Source organism: Ammodytes marinus (genome assembly GCF_949987685.1).
Source record: "Ammodytes marinus genome assembly, chromosome: 23".
In the NCBI taxonomy this organism is placed as follows: domain Eukaryota; kingdom Metazoa; phylum Chordata; class Actinopteri; order Uranoscopiformes; family Ammodytidae; genus Ammodytes; species Ammodytes marinus.
This window is the reverse complement of record NC_137227.1, coordinates 1,274,018-1,294,859: the sequence shown is the minus strand read 5'-3', so window position 1 is coordinate 1,294,859 and position 20,842 is coordinate 1,274,018. Positions and strand designations below refer to the sequence as shown.

At 40.9% G+C, this 20,842-nt stretch overlaps 1 protein-coding gene across 1 annotated transcript in view; it reads left to right on the top strand.

The window, feature by feature from the left end:
* The window catches only part of LOC307269199 (zeta-sarcoglycan-like), a gene marked incomplete at both ends in the record, with an annotated part of 57,296 nt that overhangs the window by 15,917 nt on the left and 20,537 nt on the right, over positions 1-20,842 (top strand). Inside the window, 3 exons of the mRNA XM_080052055.1 lie at positions 6,234-6,321; positions 7,747-7,869; positions 9,365-9,437. Of these exons, the coding sequence (XP_079908181.1) occupies positions 6,234-6,321; positions 7,747-7,869; positions 9,365-9,437 (284 nt within the window). The remainder of the gene's footprint in view (positions 1-6,233; positions 6,322-7,746; positions 7,870-9,364; positions 9,438-20,842) is intronic.

Here is a 20,842-nt window from a genome sequence, read left to right as displayed (position 1 = left end):
TCTGCAACAATTTGACACTTTTCTGGGAGAGCATGACGTTAAAGTGGCTACGAGTAACTTTGTCGATTGGCGGCCACTTTGGACAAAAGCGGTAGTATTTTTACGACGCCAGCTGTCGTAAAGCTGTTTTCTAGCGCGTGCCGGCTGTGCAAGTGTCAAATAATCAGGAAGCAATATAGTGCATGTCCGTGTGTTGAAAGTGTTAGGGCACAGACTCTTTTCGGCTCTGTGAGAGTGGTTAGTGACACTGCATGAACTAATGACAGTCAGTGCCACACACACCTGATTGCAATGAGTTGATGCAGCAGTGTCACTAACTACTCTCAGAGCTGAAAGATTCCGTGTCCTCACAGAAAGCGAATGAAGGAGAAACGCCAGTATGGATCACGATGAGGTAATGTGTTTATGTTGTTGTAAATAATGACTATTTCAGATGAATAATGGTCATCTGATGATGATGAAGCAAAGTAAACTTTGTTTTAGTACCGCTCATTCATTTAGGAGTAAACACTGCAGTCTAGTTCACTCCCGTGAAATTGTGTGCACGTTGCTTGGCAACGCCCTCGTCCCGCCCGTCTATCACTCTCTCTTTTAGCTTTTCTTCATTGAATTTTCTTTATTTCTTTTATGGTTCAGCCCCGTTATCAGTCATTATGACGACAAATAACTGTCTCAAACAAGGCTCCCGCTCCCCTTCCCTCACCTGGAGGGATAGGCTTCTCAAATCGCGTTGCTGCGCTACACTGAAATCTGCGACCAATACGAATATGTGACCATTGAGCCTGCATGCGCAAGCCGAAAATCGGACTGGGTGTGCGACCAGACCAAATGCAGTAATAAAAACTAAATCAAAACGTCTTTCTTTGCACTGATGGTCTCGTTTGCTGTTAAAGGTAATTTATGATTATCAGAGGAAAAATGAGGCCGTTTTAAAGATATTTAAATGTTACTCGCAGTGGCTTTAATGAAACATATTAGACTACACCAAGCCGTGATTATTATCTCAAAGGTGACAGTATGACTACAATTTAAATGTACCCCCTTAACATGAATTTAAGCATTGTTATGCCCCTGTCTAGGGGAAACCAGAGACAAGTAATATAAATGTTAATTTATTTTAACTGAGCAGTAATGAAACAAATGCAACAAATCTTCAGGGTGAGTTAACGTCAAAAAAACCTATTCTGAAACAAAAGAACGAGCAAACCCCAACCTAAACAGTGAACAAAAACCAACAGACAAACTCTGCAAAATAAATGACAACTCACCCCTACCAGACACAATCAAATACTATAATTAACACATGATAAATAATAATAGAAGTGGTTCGGGAATCCGCGAGCGAGTGCTGCTGCTGCCAATCATGCCACCGGCTGAGTGAACCCGGCGGAGCCTTTGAATGCCGTGAGGCCGAGAGCGAGCCAATCAGCTTCCGCCACTTACGGAGTCAATCACCAGCACCTGCACCTGTATAGAAAAGCTAATTCACAAGCAGAGGTCTCACTCCCACACCACTCTCAGAAGAAAACAAAAGGAAAACAGCAAAGAACAAAACAGAACTAAGAACATACGGCCAGGGCCGTAACACCATGATAGCTGAATATTATTCAAGCATCGTATTAAAGGCTGGGTCTGCAATTCTGGAAAATGCTTGTTGTCGAAAATACTTTTTATCAAAATCAATGAATGTCTCCACTCCATCCGCTACCTGTCCGCACTGTGTGTGCGTGCGTGCGTGCGTGCGTGCGTGTGTGATGAAAACAAAGATTAAATCAAATTAGCTTGCAACATACCTGTTTACAATGCATAGGCTGTGTATTAAAGCTGCATTTATTTACAGTATGAAAGACATGCTGCAGATCAGATAAGAAATATTACTGTTATTTATTAGGTTATTTCAATTTATATTAAAGCGGCTACGAGTAACATTTAAATATCTTTTAAACAGCCTCATGTTTCCTCTGATAATCATAAATTACCTTTAACAGCAAACGAGACCATCAGTGCAAAGAAAGACGTTTTTAAATAGTTTTTATTACTGCTTTTGGTCTGGTCGCACACCCAGTCCGATTTTCGGTTCGCTCGTGCAGGCTCTATGGTCACATATCCATATTGGTCGCAGATTTCAGTGTGGCGCAGCAACGTGATTTGAGAAGCCTATCCCTCCAGGTGAGGGAAGGGGAGCGGGAGCCTTGTTTGAGACAGTTATTTGTCGTCATAATGACTGATAACGGGGCTGAACCATCAAAGAACAAAATTAAAATGCAATGAAGAAAAGCTAAAAGGGAGAGTGATAGGCGGGCGGGAGGGCGTTGCCAAGCAACGTGTATACAATTTCACGAGAGCGAAACTAGACTGCAGTGTTTACTTCTAAATGAATGAGCGGTTGGTACTAACACAAAGTTTGCTTTGCTTCACCATCATCAGATAACCATTATCTGAAATAGTCATTATTTACATCAACAACACAAACACATTACCTCATCGTGATCCATACTAACTGCCGTCTCTCGTTCATTGACTTTCTGTGAGGACATGTCTTTCAGCTCCGTGAGAGAGAGTAGTTAGGTGACACTGCTCAACTCATTGCAATCAGGTGTGTGTGGCAGTGACTGGCATTAGTTGATGCAGTGTCAAAACCACTCTCACGGAGCCGAAAAGAGTCCTCACACTTTCAACACCCTTCTCAGTTCACACTCGCACGCCTGTCACGCGCTAGTAAACAGCTTTGCGACAGCGGGCGTCGTAAAAATACTACCGCTTTTGTCCAAAGGGGACGCCAACGTGTCATGTTACTCGTAGTGGCTTTAACAATGTATCCAGTGATGGTGTGTAATCTAAAAGGGCTCATTCGTAGTGATGAACCCATGGACTATTATCACCCAACTCTGCAGTTCTCTACAGTTTCGATTTTAGAATTATTACAGAACTCAGCAGCACGAGTGCTGACAAGGACCAGAGGGCGGGAGCACATTACACCTGTTTTAAGGTCACTGCATTGGCTCCCTGTGCGTTTCAGGATTGATTTTAAGGTTATTTTACTAGTTTTAAGTGTCTTAACGGTCTTGGGCCTTCTTACCTATCTGACCTGCTTTTACTCTTTCAGCCCCCGCTCCGGTACTGGCCTTTTGACCATACCACAGATTACTTCTATAAAGCACGGGGAGGCGGCTTTCAGTTTCTATGGGCCCCGACTGTGGAACAGCCTGGCGGAGAACCTCAGGGTCGCGGAGACTGTTGAGGTTTTTAAAAAGAGGCTCAAGACACATCTTTTTAACCAGGCTTTTAATTGATTTTATATTTATTTGTTTATTTATTTTTAAAGTCTTATTAATTCATTTTATGCTGTGCTTTTCAGAGCACTTGTATCTTTATTCTTTTTTATTGTTGAATCTCTCTAGTTTTAAGCCACCATGCTTTTATTTTTTATGTTTAGTCTGTAGTGTGTAGCTGTAATGCTTGAGTCCCTTGTGTTTTTAGCCTCTCTGCTTTTTGCTGTATTCTACTGTTTTAAACTGTCAGTTTTTAATCTCCAGTGTTTCCTGATGGGGGTCTGCCAGACTGGGAGTTGTCTCTGGTCTGGCCGTTGGGGGTGCTGTCCTGTGGGCGGTTTCGGCCCGGGTAGCTAGAGGGCTCCTCACCCTGTTGTGGGGCCTCTTGTCTGCCCGGGTTGGGCTGGTCCCTGTGTCGGCGCTCTCTGCGGCCTTGGACCGGGACCGCTCCCAGTGTGGTTGGCCCCCCCAAAGGTAGCTTCCTCCACGCCGCAGGTCTCAGTGGCCCTCATTTATCAAACTTGCGTGGAAACTGGTGCAGATTCTGGCGCAAATACCTCCCTATGCCAGGTATCGCGTGGGATTTATCAAACAGTCGTATCTCGCCAATCTCAGCGTACGCCAGGCCATTATTGATAAATGCGGCGGCTGAAAACGATCGTATCACGCCCCTATATTTTCTCAGTTTAGAGGCCTCGCCCAGAGGTTTTACGACATGGATTATGCAATGCATTACGGCACAGAAGAGGAACTTCTCTGAAGTAGAAATTGACAGAATAACAGCGAAAGTAGAAAAAAAAGAGTTTCATTTCGGAGCATTACAAGCGGCATCAAAGAACGACAGAAGGCAGCAGTTAGGAAGGAAATAACTGCTGCGGTCAACAGCGTTGGTGTTGACAACAAACGATCTCCAGCTGAGGATTTTGCATTTTAGGTTTACATCAGTATTATCGCTCAAATGCTATAAAACAGCATATACAATTATTTGTCGCCATTTCTTTACATAGATGAAGAAAAAGTGGTCTGACTCAAAAATCGCCACTAAAAAAAGTGTGTTGCTGTTCTGAAATGCAACCAACTGAGGGTGCGGGCATAATATAAGTGGTAGAGGAGAAACAGACGCACCAACTGTCCGGTAATGGTCCCCATAAAATAAATACACGTCTGCAGAGATTTGAATGATTAGAATATATTGGCCCTTTTAGATAGCACTACTCAAAAGGGTTGTAAAAACTAAAAATAACACATTTTGCGTTTTACTGTATGACAGCACGAGTGGTCAGTCCGGCGGTCAGCTGCACAAGCCGACCCGGCAACGGTCAGCTGTGAGAGCGCCCACTGTCCTGCTCCACCAGCAGATCGGAAAAACGTGCCGGTTAACGATGGAAATAAATCGCTCGCTTAAGCGATCAATGACACATTAAAAGAGGAACTAACATCTAAAAAGTGCGTCAAATAAATAAAATGTTAAGCTGAATGTTGTGCCGTGTATTTTTTATCATAAAGAGCAGTGTAGGCCTACTACATATTTAATACTTAGGCTAACATTTTGAATGAATGCAGCCCCCGTGCCTCAGTGTCCCCCCAGCTGCTCCAGACGGAGACAATTGCCCTTACGCAGTCCCATGCAGCGCTCCTAAGTGGCCGGTGTGCGCACTATTGAATCAGTGCTCCTACTCAGTTGCAAACCATAAGCTGCACATTTTTAAGTGATTAATATCTTTATTTCGGTCTGAGCAAACACTGCATTTGTATTATCTTCTAATAATTGTCCAACAAAGTAATCGGCTACCCGGCACAGCCTGCACTGCGAGTCCATGCTGTTTACAAACTTGCGTACACGAGCTGAGAGCTGGCGTGGGATTTGAGCGTATCCTACGCTCACGTCCATATTGATAAATGCCGAGGTTTGCGTGGAAATGTGCGTACACCCACATTTCTGGTCTACGCAAGGTTGATAAATGAGGGCCAGTGTGTGTATGTGTGAGTGTGTGTATGAGTGTGTATGTATTTGTGTATGTCTCTGTGCATGTCTGTGGGGGTGGGAGGGTTGGGTTCTTTTCATTTTCTTCCCTTGATTTTATTTGCTGTTTTTCTATTTCTCTGTTGTTTTTGTTGTTGTTGTTGTTGTTGTTTTTAATCTCTGTAACGCACTTTGAGCTTCTGTATGAAAAGCGCGATATACTGTAAATAGAATTTGATTTGATTTGATTTGAGTTGTACACAGCATTTCACTGTTTTTCTTTTGGTTTAACAGCCTGCAACGTTACTGTGTCACACCGTTCTCATCAGTGTCACTTTCTGACACAGCAGGCAGCTGTTGTAGTTTTAAAAAAACATAAAAGGAAAACTACACACTCTACCCTCTCAGCACCCAACGCCAGACAGACAATGTCAGCGACGACCAGATGGCGAACATACTGAAGCATTTAGCAGCTAAAAAGTTGGAGCAAAGTGGAGAAGAGTTTTAACCCAGCCAAGAGGAGAGGGAGTCTAAAAAATGGATGAAGAAGAAATGGGCTGTGTGAGATTTTTTATTTTTTATATATTAAACCATAAACAGTTTCTAGTGGACACCCAAAATACTAATTTGAACCTGAAAATAGACATAACATGTCACCCTAAAGTGCAACAATCACTGTTTTATCTTTCTTTTGATATGTACCGCCTCCATATCTGGCTCATTAGCTTCGAAGTTCTACCAACTACTCACCAACTTTGTCAGCTGTTTGGTGCAGGGTACGTAGTATACAGTGGGTGTGGGTCACTAAAAGGCCAGACAATAATGAGCTGAAAGACACTAAAACATCGCAAGGGAACCACAGAGATGGCCCTAATTCTCTGTGGATTCATCGTTGGATCCTAATTTAAGATTTAAGATCGTAATATAACATATTTCTTTTTTCTTCTCTCGTCCTCCCTCTCTCTGTCTTTCTCCTTCCACATTCATGCTTCCCCTAGGACAGCTTATTGGTCTTGCGGTCAGAAAAGAATGTAACGCTGAACGTCAGGAACGACCAAGGCCAGCTGACTGGTCAGCTCACAGTGGGTGAGTCTCCAGCTCTTACTACCAAGTCATTTCATTTTGTCAAACTCAATTGCCAATTGCCTTTGACAGCTGATGGGACACACCTGACTGGGTGGTGGTCTTAAAGTGGTTAAAACACCCGTTCTTTTGTGTTATTTAATGTTAAACTAATCACATGATTATCTTGATTTGTTGTTTATTAACACTCAGCCTGTATTTCTCTTTCTGTGATCAACTTTTCTTTTTAAATGAATCCTATTTAATGGCCCTGAATTTAAATTGCCTAATCAAAGATCAATCTTATTTTAATTATCTTAAATCTTAAATCAAGATAAGCATACCAGTTCAACTTTAGGTTCACATTAATAGGCTATGTGTTTTTTTGTATAACTATCTGTGGTTTCTTCTACACACTAACCTTTAATGTACTTATTGAAAGGACAATGGCTTCTTCTTATAATCATTGCATTCAGTCAGTCTAAATTACCAAAGTCATTTACATGATTAATGACCACTGGAAAGCAAATGACCTGCTTATTAACATTAATAGCTATTGATCTTAGCCAGCAACATAAGTTGAGAGTTGATGCTGATTTGACAAGACTGGTGATATGACACCGTTTGGTCATGCATGACCTTCCCCTGAAAATGAGTGGCTGCTTTTGTAGAATGAATGAATACTTTATTCCGGACTCAAAGTTCCATATAAAAAGACAACACAAATTAAAATACATACAAGCATCGATTCCAATGTTTCCACAACCCAGAGGAGAACCTTATATCACTCTGTTTAGTGTCAGTGAGGGCAATTATTAGTTAGTTTTTTACTCTAAAAGTCGACACATAAATTTATACATTAAATTCCTCAACACAGCATGAAAGGTGGGGACATTACTAGTCACAAACAGAGAGCGCGTTTTGTCTGAAATTATAAAACTTGCCGAGAATAATTAAATTCCCCAGCCGTTGCAACACATGGATTAATGGAAGAGAGAGGAGAAGAAAGCAAAAAAGGGAGATATTAAAAGGTTTTTGCATGCACATCTGGAAAAACACCAAAGTCTGAGAACGTGAATTAATATTTCTCACCACCGGAACACATTACTGATTTCCCTCCTTCCATTGTAAAAGCATGGCTGATCCAGCTTTGTTGGGTGCCTTTCAATTGCAGAGCAAGCACTCAACACAGTATTTCAGATTGCTAATTGTCTAATGATGAAACATAGTTTTCTCAAGCTGATTTGCAAGGCCAGAAACACACAATGTAACCTTTATTTGACAAAAAGCAAAGAAAACTAAAATCAGCGCAGTAAAGAAAAAACAAATTCTCAGCATCTAGTCTTGCAATTTTATTTCTATCACTTATGGCTTTGGTGCAATCAGCTTTGTTAATAGTAGTATTGTTGTTAGCCAGAAGCTCAAACCCTAGACATTGTCTTGTTTCAGGACCTGAGGCAGTCGAGGCCCAGTGTCAGAGGCTGGAGGTACGAAGTAAAGACGGAGACAAACTTTTGTTTGCTGCCAATGAGGAGGAGGTCGTCATGACAGCTGAAAAGTTTACGGCAACAGGTAACATTTGCTGAACTCTCAATTTATAATATTCTGGGGGAAGGTAATCTTTCCAAATAGGGTTGCATATATTTCAACATTCTTCAAAACAAGTACCTCTACAACACCTGAGTGTCTGTGCCAACCTATTATTTTAATATACTTTATGTTGAGCTTGTATATATATATATACACACACAGTATATATATGAATGTCTTTTTTAGTTAGCATTAGTCAAACATCTCACCCCTAGCCTGTTTGGTTTGCTTCATACAAACTCTTGTGCGTGTGCCTGGTTTGTTAGGATGGTTTGAAATGTATCATGGATCATTTGTGTTTTCAAAATGAAAGCAGACCAACCACATACTAGGATTTGATTTGAACATCAATTCAACAGCTAAACTATTACATTTGCACAATTTACATGCTGGTGGTCACCATGGTAACACATTTTGTAAGGATGTGTGCTGAGCTTTTTGGCAGCTCCCTATTAAAAAGGGAGTGACACCTTGTCTCCGACCCTTGTCCTGTTCTTACCTGTCTGACACATGGCGCCGGTTGCAGTCTGAAATGCTCATAGCCGCATTTCCCTAGGAGAGCTCTTTTTGACACCAGAGGAGATCTATAGCCCATTCCACAGCAGACGTTCGGGCTTGTCATAGGAGGGAAAGCACAGGTGTTACTAATACCATTAAGGGCTTTGTTCTATCAAGTGTCCCAGAGGCCTGTGACAGGGAGCAAACATGAACAATACCAGGATCCTAAAACCGAAGCAGAAAAATGGGTTGTCAATTGTTCATCATATATTTTGTTCAAACTTGTGCAATGTCAACATGTGAAAAAGGCATGAGGTGCAATGCAGCATGATTTTCTGTCAGCCATGCAGCCTGGAATAATGTTGTATTGAGCTTGATTTTGCGTCCATGTAGTGGTCATGATGCTGATGAGTCAGCTTAACTGTCCAATGGGAGATAAGCCAAGGCAACAGTGGATCACTTTTGATGTGGTTTTGGATCACTAAATTAACCAAACTCCAGCAGGTTATATGTCCCATTGTAATGCAACATATGTTTGTATTAATATTCTCTGGTGTCACATGAGAAAAAATGGGGGGGGTCTTAAACTGGAAAATAACTGGGAGGATTACTTTGTTGTCACTTTGTTTTTTAGTCTCTTTTTAGAGAGGAGCTGCCAACATACAGTACATAGAGTGGAACTCAAACACATAACTCCTTTTCACTTTCTGACTTATCAGGGACACTACAAACAAATCCAGAAAGGAAGCGGCAAGAGGTTCAGTATTATTCTGTCCAAACAAGGGTTTGATTGACAGCGTTAACACCAGAGGCACACCTCATGTAAAACCTTCAAGAGTCAGTAGTATGTTAGATTTGAAGTTAAGCTTTAACAATTTAGGCTTTTAAGACAACCAAAGACAATTTAAAATATTCCGTACTATAGAAACATTTGACTTTTGTGAGTTATAAACGTATGTTTTTTTGTTTTTTTTGCTAGGCTCAGAAGGCGCCGTGTTTGGACATTCAGTGGAAACTCCCCTGATCCAGGCGAGGGCTTCTGAAGACCTAAAGTAAGTTCATATTCATTGACTTTACAGAAGTTAATTAAAGCTTAATGTCACATGTTCATATCTTGTTCCAAGACTTCTTTAAATGATGATGATAAATGTTCCGTGGCATTTTAAAGTTGGTGAGAAAAAAACGTGACAGGAACCATTATTCATTGTTCTAGTGTCATCATTCTCATGCACCATCTTGTACACTCAAGCATCTGCTGCTTGGCTCGTTATCACACAGATTTAAAACTGGATTTGACCATTATATTAATTCCACAGAGGAGCTAATTTGTTTCTCTAATGCAGTCAGGGATTGATTAAAGCATTGTGAGAGCATAGAAGAAAAGAGTGAGGTTGATATGCCTATTAGAGTGGTAGACGCCCGTGCATGTGATCCCCAATGCACTCCGCCTGAGGCTCTGAGCCCTGAGTCGGCCCATTAACGAGCTATAACGAGTTTGGTTTGTTGTCCACCTTACTGGTCCTGAAGGGAGGTGGGATCAAAGTTGGCAGAAAAAAAGCAGTGTTCTGGCACCTAATTCCTCCAGAGTGAGGAGAATACTGATGTGGTTCACTTTAAAACACACACACACACACACACACACACACACACACACACACACAAAGGCTCAGCGCAGGGGTGACCATCTGCAATGTGGTCAAAATCCTAACGAGAGGAAACCTAATGGGAGACAGTAAAAACACAATTTCCAGCATATTTGCCTCAATAAGATTCAGATTTCCTCATATTTTAATGCATATTTTATCAAATATATATTTAATTAAGGCTTTGTCAAAGTTTAATTGGATTTGGGTGGTTTAATATAAAACATAATGCGCTTTCAAAAATCCATAATTTCTTCAGGCGGTTTTAAAATGACTGCCTTCCATCATCACTGACAAATTACTGAGATATTTAGAAACAAGCAGATGTACAAACTGTGCTGTCAGGACTTAATAAATGCTGCTTTTTATGTAAACCTAATTTATTTTTCTAAACACCATGTCAAATAATGTTTATATTTAGTCATTGAGTAGTATTTAAAAAGCTAAATGGAGAAAACTCTATCATGTTGGCTATTAATTATAATTATTTAATAAATAATTGTATACGTACTGTTAATATTGTAAACGGCAGTGTGTTTATTCAGGATCAGCACTGCGCCTGAACATATTGTGTGTGGGTGATCGAGACAGGGAGCACCATCGACAGAAAGTCTGCAGGCTGAAGGCTGCAGTAAAATCTTAACAATACTCATACCTATTCAGGAATAGATCAATCAATCAAAAGTCAAAGTGAAGGTTTAGGAAAAAATGTATGTAATGTAAAAAAAAGAAACCATATATATAACTATATAGAGGAGAGTGGCCTAAGTTGTGCATTTTGGAAGTTGTGCCACCCCTTGTTTCTAGAAAACCGTGGAAGAAATTGGAAATGTGACCACATATTTAAGAAGAGCCATCCATTTAACTCATCCTGTAAAGAAGGGAGAAACATGGAATAAGATATAAGCACATTTAAGCTCAAAAAACTGTTTTTTGCCTTTCAAAGTAAAATTTCCATGATCAAGGTTTTTTGATTATTGTGTCTGAACAATTATATACAAGTTTGAAAACATTTGACACATGTTTTAGTGCTTTTGTATGCTACATTTTGAGTCTATATAGTTAGCACGATGTCAGCCCTAAACTGCTGCATCGTGCTTATTATCCAAATTTCTGGGATTGGGGTGATTTGTGCCAAAGGGCCTAGGTGAGTTATAAGTAAGTAAGTAAGTAAAATGCATTTATAAAAGCACATTTATGACAGTTTGCACTGTCCAAAGTGCTGTACATAGTGCATTCAGTAGGTAAACAATGAAGGTAAAATAACAATAACCAAAATAAAAGACGTAAAGCCCATACATCCACATAAACACAGATAGTAGTGCAGAGGTAAGATAGTTAATGGGGAGGAAACACCAGGGTGTACATATGGGTTTTGAGCCTTGATTTAAAGGCAGAAATGTAGGGGAATCACATTTGTCAGGTGGCAGTTGGTTCCACAAGCACGGAGCCAGAGCCGGCCCGAGGCATAAGCGAACTAAGCGGCCGCTTAGGGCCCCCGACTGCCTGGGGGGCCCCCTAAAAAAAAAAAAAATTTTTTTTTTTTTTTTTTTAGTTTGTGTGTTTGATATTAACATCATATTATGCAAATGTGAGTTGTCATACAAAAAAAGGAATAAAATGTTTTGGTCTAGATAATTAATAGCCTAAAAATGTAATCAGTTCATCTGGGAGGAAATCCGAAATTATCTGATCATGTCACGTTCACATCCATGCACAGTGTGTATTGAGTTTATTTAAAAACAATTGGAAATGGGGCTGCCCTCAGTTGCCCATGCACTGTGTATAGTCTATAGCCTATGTCAGCCTTGTCTGTGGAAAAAAAGATACAGTAGCTGGACAACAGAGTTCCTCTGCTTTGTTCCTCACACTGCATTTAAATGCATTCACTATATTACAGAGAAATATGTCCCGTAAAAGAAAAAGAGCTCCAAGCCCAACCCATAATATTTTATTTTATATTAATATTTTTATGGAAAATCCATGTGTCCTTCTTCAATAGCTTCTAATTCATCTGACCCAGTGTCTCCAAATTATTTGTTCAAACAAAATTTCTCAGATTTAGCCTCTTAATTTTCCTCTCAAAGTGCACCAGATTCATGCATTTCACTTTAAAAAGGTTAAAAAAATCTCCCGGGGGGGCATACCCCCGGACCCCCCTAGGAGGGTCTGAATCTCGGCTGTCTAATATTTTCGCACAGCCGCACAGTGGAGGCACTAGCGGAAAACACTGGGTGTGTGAATGATATTTAACAAAGATCTATAGTTTCAGCAGCGCTAACATTGGAGAGGGGCCCCCTAATCATATTTCGCTTAGGGCCCCCTGAAGGCTTGGGCCGGCTCTGCACGGAGCAACTAGTGCAAAGTACATTTCTGAGAGTTGTGCCAGTGGCATGGCTGTATACGCTGGTCACCAAAAGAAAGTGATTGTCTACAGTAGCTCAGAAGAGAGTGACATCTCAATTCCACATAACGACACCACTGATGAGAGTTCAGATGGCCAGAAAGATGATGATGGTGACTTTGTCATTGTGAGCTTTGCAGGTAAAACCATTAGATCTGCTAGGCCTTGTTTAAGAAAATTGTCCTTCAATATTTGTCAACTATTTACTTTAAATACACCTTAAATAAGTGATTGTCTGATGGATTTGTCTTGCATTACAGTTTATGAGATATATATATCAATGGCACAATTCACCCCATGGTATTCTCTCCAACCGCACAACTTACACCACACCGGGGGCAAGTTGTGCATCAAGGCCTTACTTTAAAGTCACTTTGAGTGAAAAGTTGCACAACTTAGGCCACTCTCCCCTATCTATATTTTTTATATTTTTTTAAATACGATTTGACATAAGGAGGCAGTCACCATCATGGACCAAAAATCTGTGACAACTCCTACTCCCTGCACTGGTTTATTTGAAAGGAACCAAATTAGGCACTTTTTCATTATAAAGCCAGGCAGTAAATTGTGTGCCGGAATAGCCTGTTGTTACACATTTGTAAAACTAATTTATCATCCAATATGATGTCATCATACTGTATAATTGGGTTGACAGTATCAGAGACGAATGGACTCTTATTCAAATAAAAAAATCTTCGACAATGACACACCCATGTTAGAACAAAAACTTACTCTTTGGCATTATTTTTCTCTTTTCCACTTGCTTTATTACGCTCAACCCAGCTGATTGAAGACCCTGCTTACTGTATGCATGCTATAAGCAAACATTAAAATAGATTTATTCTAAAACTCCAGCATCTGTGTTAAATGTGGCATATCCAAAAACAAGTTCAACCTTCTTTGCAAAACACTCGCCCTCTGTTACTTCTCTTGATAATACAGTTACGACTCAGCTCGCACTCACGTCTTCCTTCTTTTACCAAAATCAAGACCAAAATCAAGGAAACCCACCTGAGAATCTTCCTTTTCTTTGAAGCACCTGTTGTTCTCTCCAAGTGCTTTATCTGTCGTGCAACTTTGTCTTCCTTTGTCATCATCATACTGCTTCTGAATATACGGAGTAGAATGATTTTCAATCCTTTTGCATTAATTACCTAATTTACATTTTGTGTTATAGGTTTACTTGTATTGTCAATAAGTGTACAAGATTGTATCCATGTTTGCTTCACAAGGACAATTAAGATGCATTTGGAAAACCATAAATCCTCTGCACAGTGGTTAATTTCAGTCAGGTGCCAGCCAAAAAGGCATTATTTGAAAGAAAAAATAGAATAAAACAAGAGAATGTTTGCTGTAGAAATAAGTGTAAAAGAAGAAAACGCTTGAATTTGTCATTTATTTCAAAATAAGGCATTAAGCTTAAAGTTGGTCTAAAGCTGAGTTGTGGTGTATGGAAACTCCTTTTCTAATTTTAGGACTCTTAATGTCACTTCCAAGTATTGATTTCTAATAGAAGTAGTGTACATAATCGTGAAATAAGTATTGGATTGGATTTACTTTATTGATCCCCAATGGGGAAACTGGTTTGCCACCGTAGTCTATACAACATATAACACAGGAATACAGTAACAACATAAAACAAGCATAGTCACAGGGGGAGTATGGTCCACTACTAGTAAAAATAGAAGGTTAAAAAAAAGGGAATAAATAACAATATAACAATATTATGATGTGCAAATGAGCAATGTGCAGAAATCAAATCAAATCAGCAGTCCTGATTAAAAAGCCTAGCTGCTGCAGGAACAGAAGACCTCCTGAATCTCTCTGTAGAGCATCTCGGTAACAGGAGACATTGGATCCTGCCACTTCTAACAGAAGTGCAGTGCAGGGGGTGGTCATCATGAGACAGGACAGTCTTAAGCTTCCTCCTGTTTCTCTGCTCTGTGATGACCTCCAGAGAATCATGGCTCATACCAATAATGGATCCTGCCTTTTTTATTAGTTTGTTGACCCTGTTCCTGTCCTCTACTGTCAGGCTGCCACCCCAACAAACAACAGCATAAAAAAGGACACTTGCAACAATACCGTGATAAAAAATATTAAGTGATCTGCTGATTTCAAATGACCTGAGTTTCCTTAAAAAAAACAATCTGGACTGGGCTTTTTTTTAAATGACACTGGTGTTCACTTTCCAGTCAAGCGTACTGTCCAGATGTACACCGAGATATTTGTACGAGGGGACCACCTCAACTGACTGTCCCCTAATGAGGATGGGGGTTGCCTGTGCTTTTTTCTTTCTAAAATCAATAATGAGCTCCTTCGTCTTATCAATATTAAGAATCAGGTGGGCTTCCTCACACCAACTTACAAAGCTATCGACTTCCGTTTGGTAAGCCGCATTGTCATCTTTGGTTATATAGCCAACCAGGGCGGAGTCATCCGAAAAATGTTGTAAGTGACAAAGCTCACTGCTGTGCCTGTGGTCAGAGGTGTACATTGAAAATAAAAACGGAGATAAAACCGTACCTTGTGGGGCCCCAGTGTTTGTAAATATAATGTCAGAGCTAGTACCATGAAGCCGTACAAACTGGGGTCTACTAGTGAGGTAGTCTGTAACCCATGCAACAGTGGAGCTGTTGAGGTTAAAATTTAAAAGCTTGCTGGCTAAAGTATGTGGCTGCAGTGTGTTAAAAGCACTAGAAAAGTCAAAAAACATTATTCGTACAGATGCATTGGTTTGCTCCAGATGGCTGTATACCCTGTGCAACAGGTAGAGGAGGGCATCGTCCACACCCAGCCCTTCTCTATAGGCAAACTGTAGCGGGTCCTGAAAGGCACATACCTGCTTCTTTAAATGCCCTAGTACAGCCCTTTCGAAACATTTCATTATGTGAGAGGTTAAGGCAATAGGTCTCAGGTCTTTATACAGTATTAATATGGAGGTAGAAGACTTGCTTGTGTGCAAGGAAATATAAGCCTCTTTTACACAGCCAGTGAAAGCCGGGAAAATGCAGGCCTTTTTCGCCCCTTGCCCTGCTGTTTAAATGGTACCATTGCGGAACGGTGTACGAGAGGCGCAACAGATTGGGCCGGGAATTTTACTACATCCGAGGTAGTAAAATGTTTGTGTATGGTGACTTGTGAGTAATTGCACTGGTGTGGAGGAGCTATCAGGAATGGAGACCTTGATGTTGAGGTGTCTAAAACAGGGGCAGTGCCGTTATAAAGTGGATATAGTCCTGCTGGAGAGATGAGTCAGTTTGTTATGTCCTGCTCGCCGCTCACAGCTTCATTACATTTTAGTCATTGCTCTTGCCAGGCTTTGATCTGCTCCTTCAACTGACTGTCACCTCTGTGTTTTTGCACAGAGTGTTGACGGACAGAAATGAAGAATGTTATACACTGAGCAGCACAGTTTGGTTTGGCACGGTTCGACAGGGCACGGTAACCCTATATCTGGCTTGTGTTTCTTCCACTGCCCAAAGTACCCTTACTTGGTAGGCCGGGTTTATGCCGAACGCCGATAGCCGTGTCAGAGTGTATGCAGTCTATGGGTTAGCGCCATTGAATGGCTTTGATTCTTGCTGAGGTGACTACACACGGCGGTTTATCCGTAGTACGGAAATTATAATTCTGTCAACCAATCAACTGAATGCAGTGGGCCCTTTTGGAATGGCTTGGTACCCCAACGTAAGGGTGACAAAATAGGTGCATCACAGTTCGCTTATTTTGGTGCCCTTCACAACTTTTGACAGATGAAACGCAAATAAATGTGTGCCGGGTCACATCACACCGAACCACACCGCTCAGTGGAAACAGGGCTTTGATTGCTGGAAACTTTGAGAATTCATGCTCTGACTCCTTATAGATCTCCTATTATACTACACAAATCACAGCACAAAAAACGATGTAGATTTTCGGGAAACTCTTCCTCTCATCTGGCCGCTTTCAGCATTCTCTGTCAACACTCGGCTTCGTCCTTCTCCGCCCCCTCACCCCCCTCCTGCCAACCCCACTCCATTGTGATTGGTTACCTTCCGGAAGACTTTCAGCGGCGCGGGCAGATTTGAGCAGGCAGGTGGGGGCATGGCAGGAGCGTGCCTGAGCACATTGCAGCATTACCATACATGGAAAATCAGGATTGATCTACGTAGATAAATCCAGGAAATTTGAACAAGTGAATCGCGACCTGCGTTCCTAGTTAGCGCTCTGCACAGCCACCCCAGACAGTCAGCAGGGAATATGTCTAAATGCATGTAAGTCATTATTTGACACTTAAGTATAGTTAAACATGACTATAAATCATTATAACAACGTTTATAGGTCATAAAAGTTGAAAAAGCATAATAGGTGCTCTTTAACTTGCTGCTCACTCAGCTTGATAACAGTAGCAGCTTTCAACCAGAAATCCCTGGCCTAACTATGAAGATATATCTATCTTCATCTATCATATGGGATCAGTTTTGATCTCATTTGTGCTCTCTGAACAACTAGGGAAGCTGTGTCATAAATGCTGTGATATAATTCTGTATTATAACATGGTATCACTGAACATTTCCCCGAGATACTTCTGTCATCTCGTTTGTTCCCATTCATAGAGACATAGCCTATGCTCTTGATACAGATTGAAGAAGGATGTCTGTTCAGTGGCGTGAAAAGTCCTCTGGTCTAAATCCTGTCGATAACAAAAACCTTTTCTTTTTTGCTTGGTGTAAAATAAAACTGCAGCTTAAAAGACACATGGGAATCTGAAGTGAGACAAGTCTGACTTTAAGAAGCAGATGCAGACCAAACATAAATTGAAGGATCTCTCTCTCTCTCTCTCTCTCTCTCTCTCTCTCTCTCTCTCTCTCTCAGACATCATATGGTACATTTCAAGGTCCAGCAACAGAAACAGCTTTTCATTTTATTTTCTTCTGTTTTCTGCATCTTCTGCACATGGAGCTCTCCTCATCTTCGGGTTTTAGAGTCGGTTTGCAGTCTGGCCAGCCACGTACTCTTCTCTAGTTGATCCAAACAGCTTTCAGGACAGTCTCTGCAGTAGCTGTGTCCACACAAGAGTGACAGGTTCATTAAGAAGATAAAGGCAGAACAGAACAACTCTTCTTGGTCCCACTTAACTCTGGACAGACTTCTCTGCCACCAATTTGGTGAGATTGAAATGTAATGCAAGAGGAGTGTATTCTTTCTCTTTTCTTCTAGTTTTGAATGCAGCAAAGTAAGCTGCAATACAAATTTCCCCTTGAGGACAAGAAAGTACAGTTGAAGTTGATATATTTACATTTTTGTTCTGGAAAAAAGCTTTAGAAATTCTTAAAATTAAGACTTAATATAAATGAGGCAATGGACATACATGGCATGGGAAAAAGATATGCAAATATAAAACCATAAACTGATACTAAAAAATGTGTCAAAAGCCACAGAGCCGAATCAGAGGGGGCCTTGTGCAGGAAATCCCATGGGCCTCATTATATTCATTATGTATCTCAAAAACTGTGGAGATGTGAAACCAGCTTTCTTGGATGATGTCATTGCTTTGGTGCAGTGTGCACCAGGTTTTGGTGGTACCCGCAATTCTAAACGCCCCCAACTAGTTGTTGGAGCTGTTAGAATTGCATGTGTGGAACATTTTCTGTTGCGTGTCTTGTAAAGCCACTGAAGAGTCACTGGATGCAATAGTGACATATAAAACTAACTTGACTTTCACCTTTGGAATCCCCTTGGATTACAGAGTAGATGTGCAGTATTTAGACCATACCCCATCCATTATGACTTCAGCTACTGCAAATCGGCACATTTGGCTCTGTACAGCACTGCGATATGGTGACCTTTCTGTGGATGGAAAGGGCATCCTGAACACAAAAAAAAGGCTGGTCAGATTTCCAAGAGAATGGGGAGAGCCTGTCGTAAACAGCCCTTATGACTACAAATAGCACACAGGTTATCAGTAGTGAGGGATTGTATATTAGAGTTTTTTGGATCGAGCCAGAAACCCTGAAATATTGTGGGTACAAGAGGCCTCTTTAATACTGAAGAGGACGGAGCTTTCTGTCAGCCTGAGGATCAGAAAGCCCTCATTTATTTAAAGTTGCCTAGTTCATTTCTTAATAGGTAAGCCTTTACCACTCCAGCAGTTTTCCAACATTTTCCCAGAAATGACCTGATATGTTATATAATTGCAGATGATTAGCAAGGTTTCTGGGGGAAATAATTATGTAGTTTGAGCTTGGTCTAAATTTTTTTTTTGAGTAGCAATTGGTAGTCTAGTCAGTGGATAGCTGGTCATTTGTCTAAAGGCACAAATGACATAATTGATTTTCATTGGGATACTACAGGATCTGTTATATTATGCTAGCCTGGCACCGCCCACCTACCTACTTCCGCTCAATTTTCATTTCACTTCGGTAGATTTTTGGATGTCCAATCAGCGAACAGAGGGAGCGACTGAGAACGATGATTCGAAGTTGCACGCCAGCTTCAGTTGAATGCTGCGTTCCTTTATACTCGGAACTCGGAAATTTCCGACTTGGTAGTTCCGAGTTCCGACTTGTCTGTGTTCCAGTGCATCTGCTCGGGAAAGTATGGACGCCTACAACCTTTCTCATCCAAATAACTAAACGTTAGCCTCTACTCTAGCGAGTTACCGTTGCCAGGTACCGGTAGATCCATAGACTACAATATGTAGTGAAGTCGGAAATTTCCGAGTTCCCAGTACAACTGGAACGCACCGTCAGAAGCCGGCTCATGATATACGTACGTCACGACCAAACGTTATGCAATTGGTTGGCTGATCCAGAGTGGCACTGGGCAGATCCAATAGTTTTAAACTTAAACAAAAAACCCACTTCCAAGTGAGTGAACGTTTGCCAATAGAGCAGTTCCAGACCTTCTGTACAAATTAAATCAAGTACGATGGTCTGGTTGGACCAGGCTAATATTATGCATCACATCACAGAAAAGGGGACAAAAGCATCTTCCAACTACTTTAGCTAAGTTCATTGTTGACCTTTAGAAACAGCAGTTGAAAAAACAAAACAGTCTTACTACAAGGTCCATTTAATTCTGCCCTGGAGCTTTCAATCACACCCCATGACATTTATCACTAGATGAAGTTTGTCCAGTTTTTTTTCTTCAAATTTCCACTTCGAAGGACACCTCATCCATAGAGTTCACGGGTCATTCAAGGGGAAGTTTCATATAGTTACATACTGTTTATATGACCTTATGTTTAATAGTAATGTTTTCCAATCAGGGGGAAGGTGAAATGTGACTTAATTCCAGACTATACGCCTCTGTACAGGAAAATTGAAGCAGTCTGAGATGGTTATAAAACCCAAGAGACATTTTTAATTGAATTGAATTCATTAAAATGCTTTATTTTGGACTGTGTCTGAAACAAGCACTCTTGAAAATTGAGCACTCCGTCTTCTGCGGTGTGTGTGTGTGTGTTGGGTGATGATAAAACTATTTTAAATGAAGTGAAAATATCACACTTCACAGTCACATATCAGGAACTTCATACTGCACAGCTCGGTGCAAAGTGTCTCAAATGACTGTTTTAATGAGTGCTCTATCCAAGCCATGGATAATCAGTGGATGCTTGAGAAGTAATTATTTAACATGCAAAGCCGAGGAGCAGTCGCACTCAGATTCTTGTGGCTCGCTACTGAACGGCTGGGATTGGGGGGAAGAGAAAAGGCTTGTTGGGTTACTAGGAGAGATTGAAGATGTTTTTACAGTAATACTGTATATATATACACTCACCGGCCACTGTTCACCTGTTCAATGGCTTATAAAAACAAATAGCTAACCAGCCAATCACATGGCAGCAATTTAATGCACTTAAGCATTTAGACGTGGTCAAGACAATGTACTGAGGTCAAACCGAGCATCAGAATGGGGAAAAAAGGTTGTTTAGGTGACTTTGAACATGGCATGGTTGATGGTGCACGGCAGGATGGATCCATACTTTCATGTTGTTTACGCCAAATTCTGAACCTGCCATCTGAATTTCGCAACTGAAATCGAGACTGATCAGACCGGGCATGATTTTTCAATCTTCTATTGTCCAATATTGGTGATCCTGTGAGAATTGTAGCCTCATTTTCCTGTTTTTAGCTGACAGGAGTGGCACCAGGTGGGGTATTCTGTTGCTGTAGCCCATCTGCTTCAAGGTTGGTTGTGTTTTGCGTTCAGCATACCCTGGTTGTAACGAGTGGTTATTTGAGTTACTGTTGCCTTTCTATCATCTCAAACCAGTATGCCCATCCTCCACTGACCTCTGACATCAACAAGGCATTTTACGTCCACACAAATGCCGCTCACTAGATAGGGGAGAGTGGCCTAAGTTGTGCCACTTTTTACTTAAAGTGATTTTAAAGTGAGGCCTTGACAGTAAAGTATCCAACTC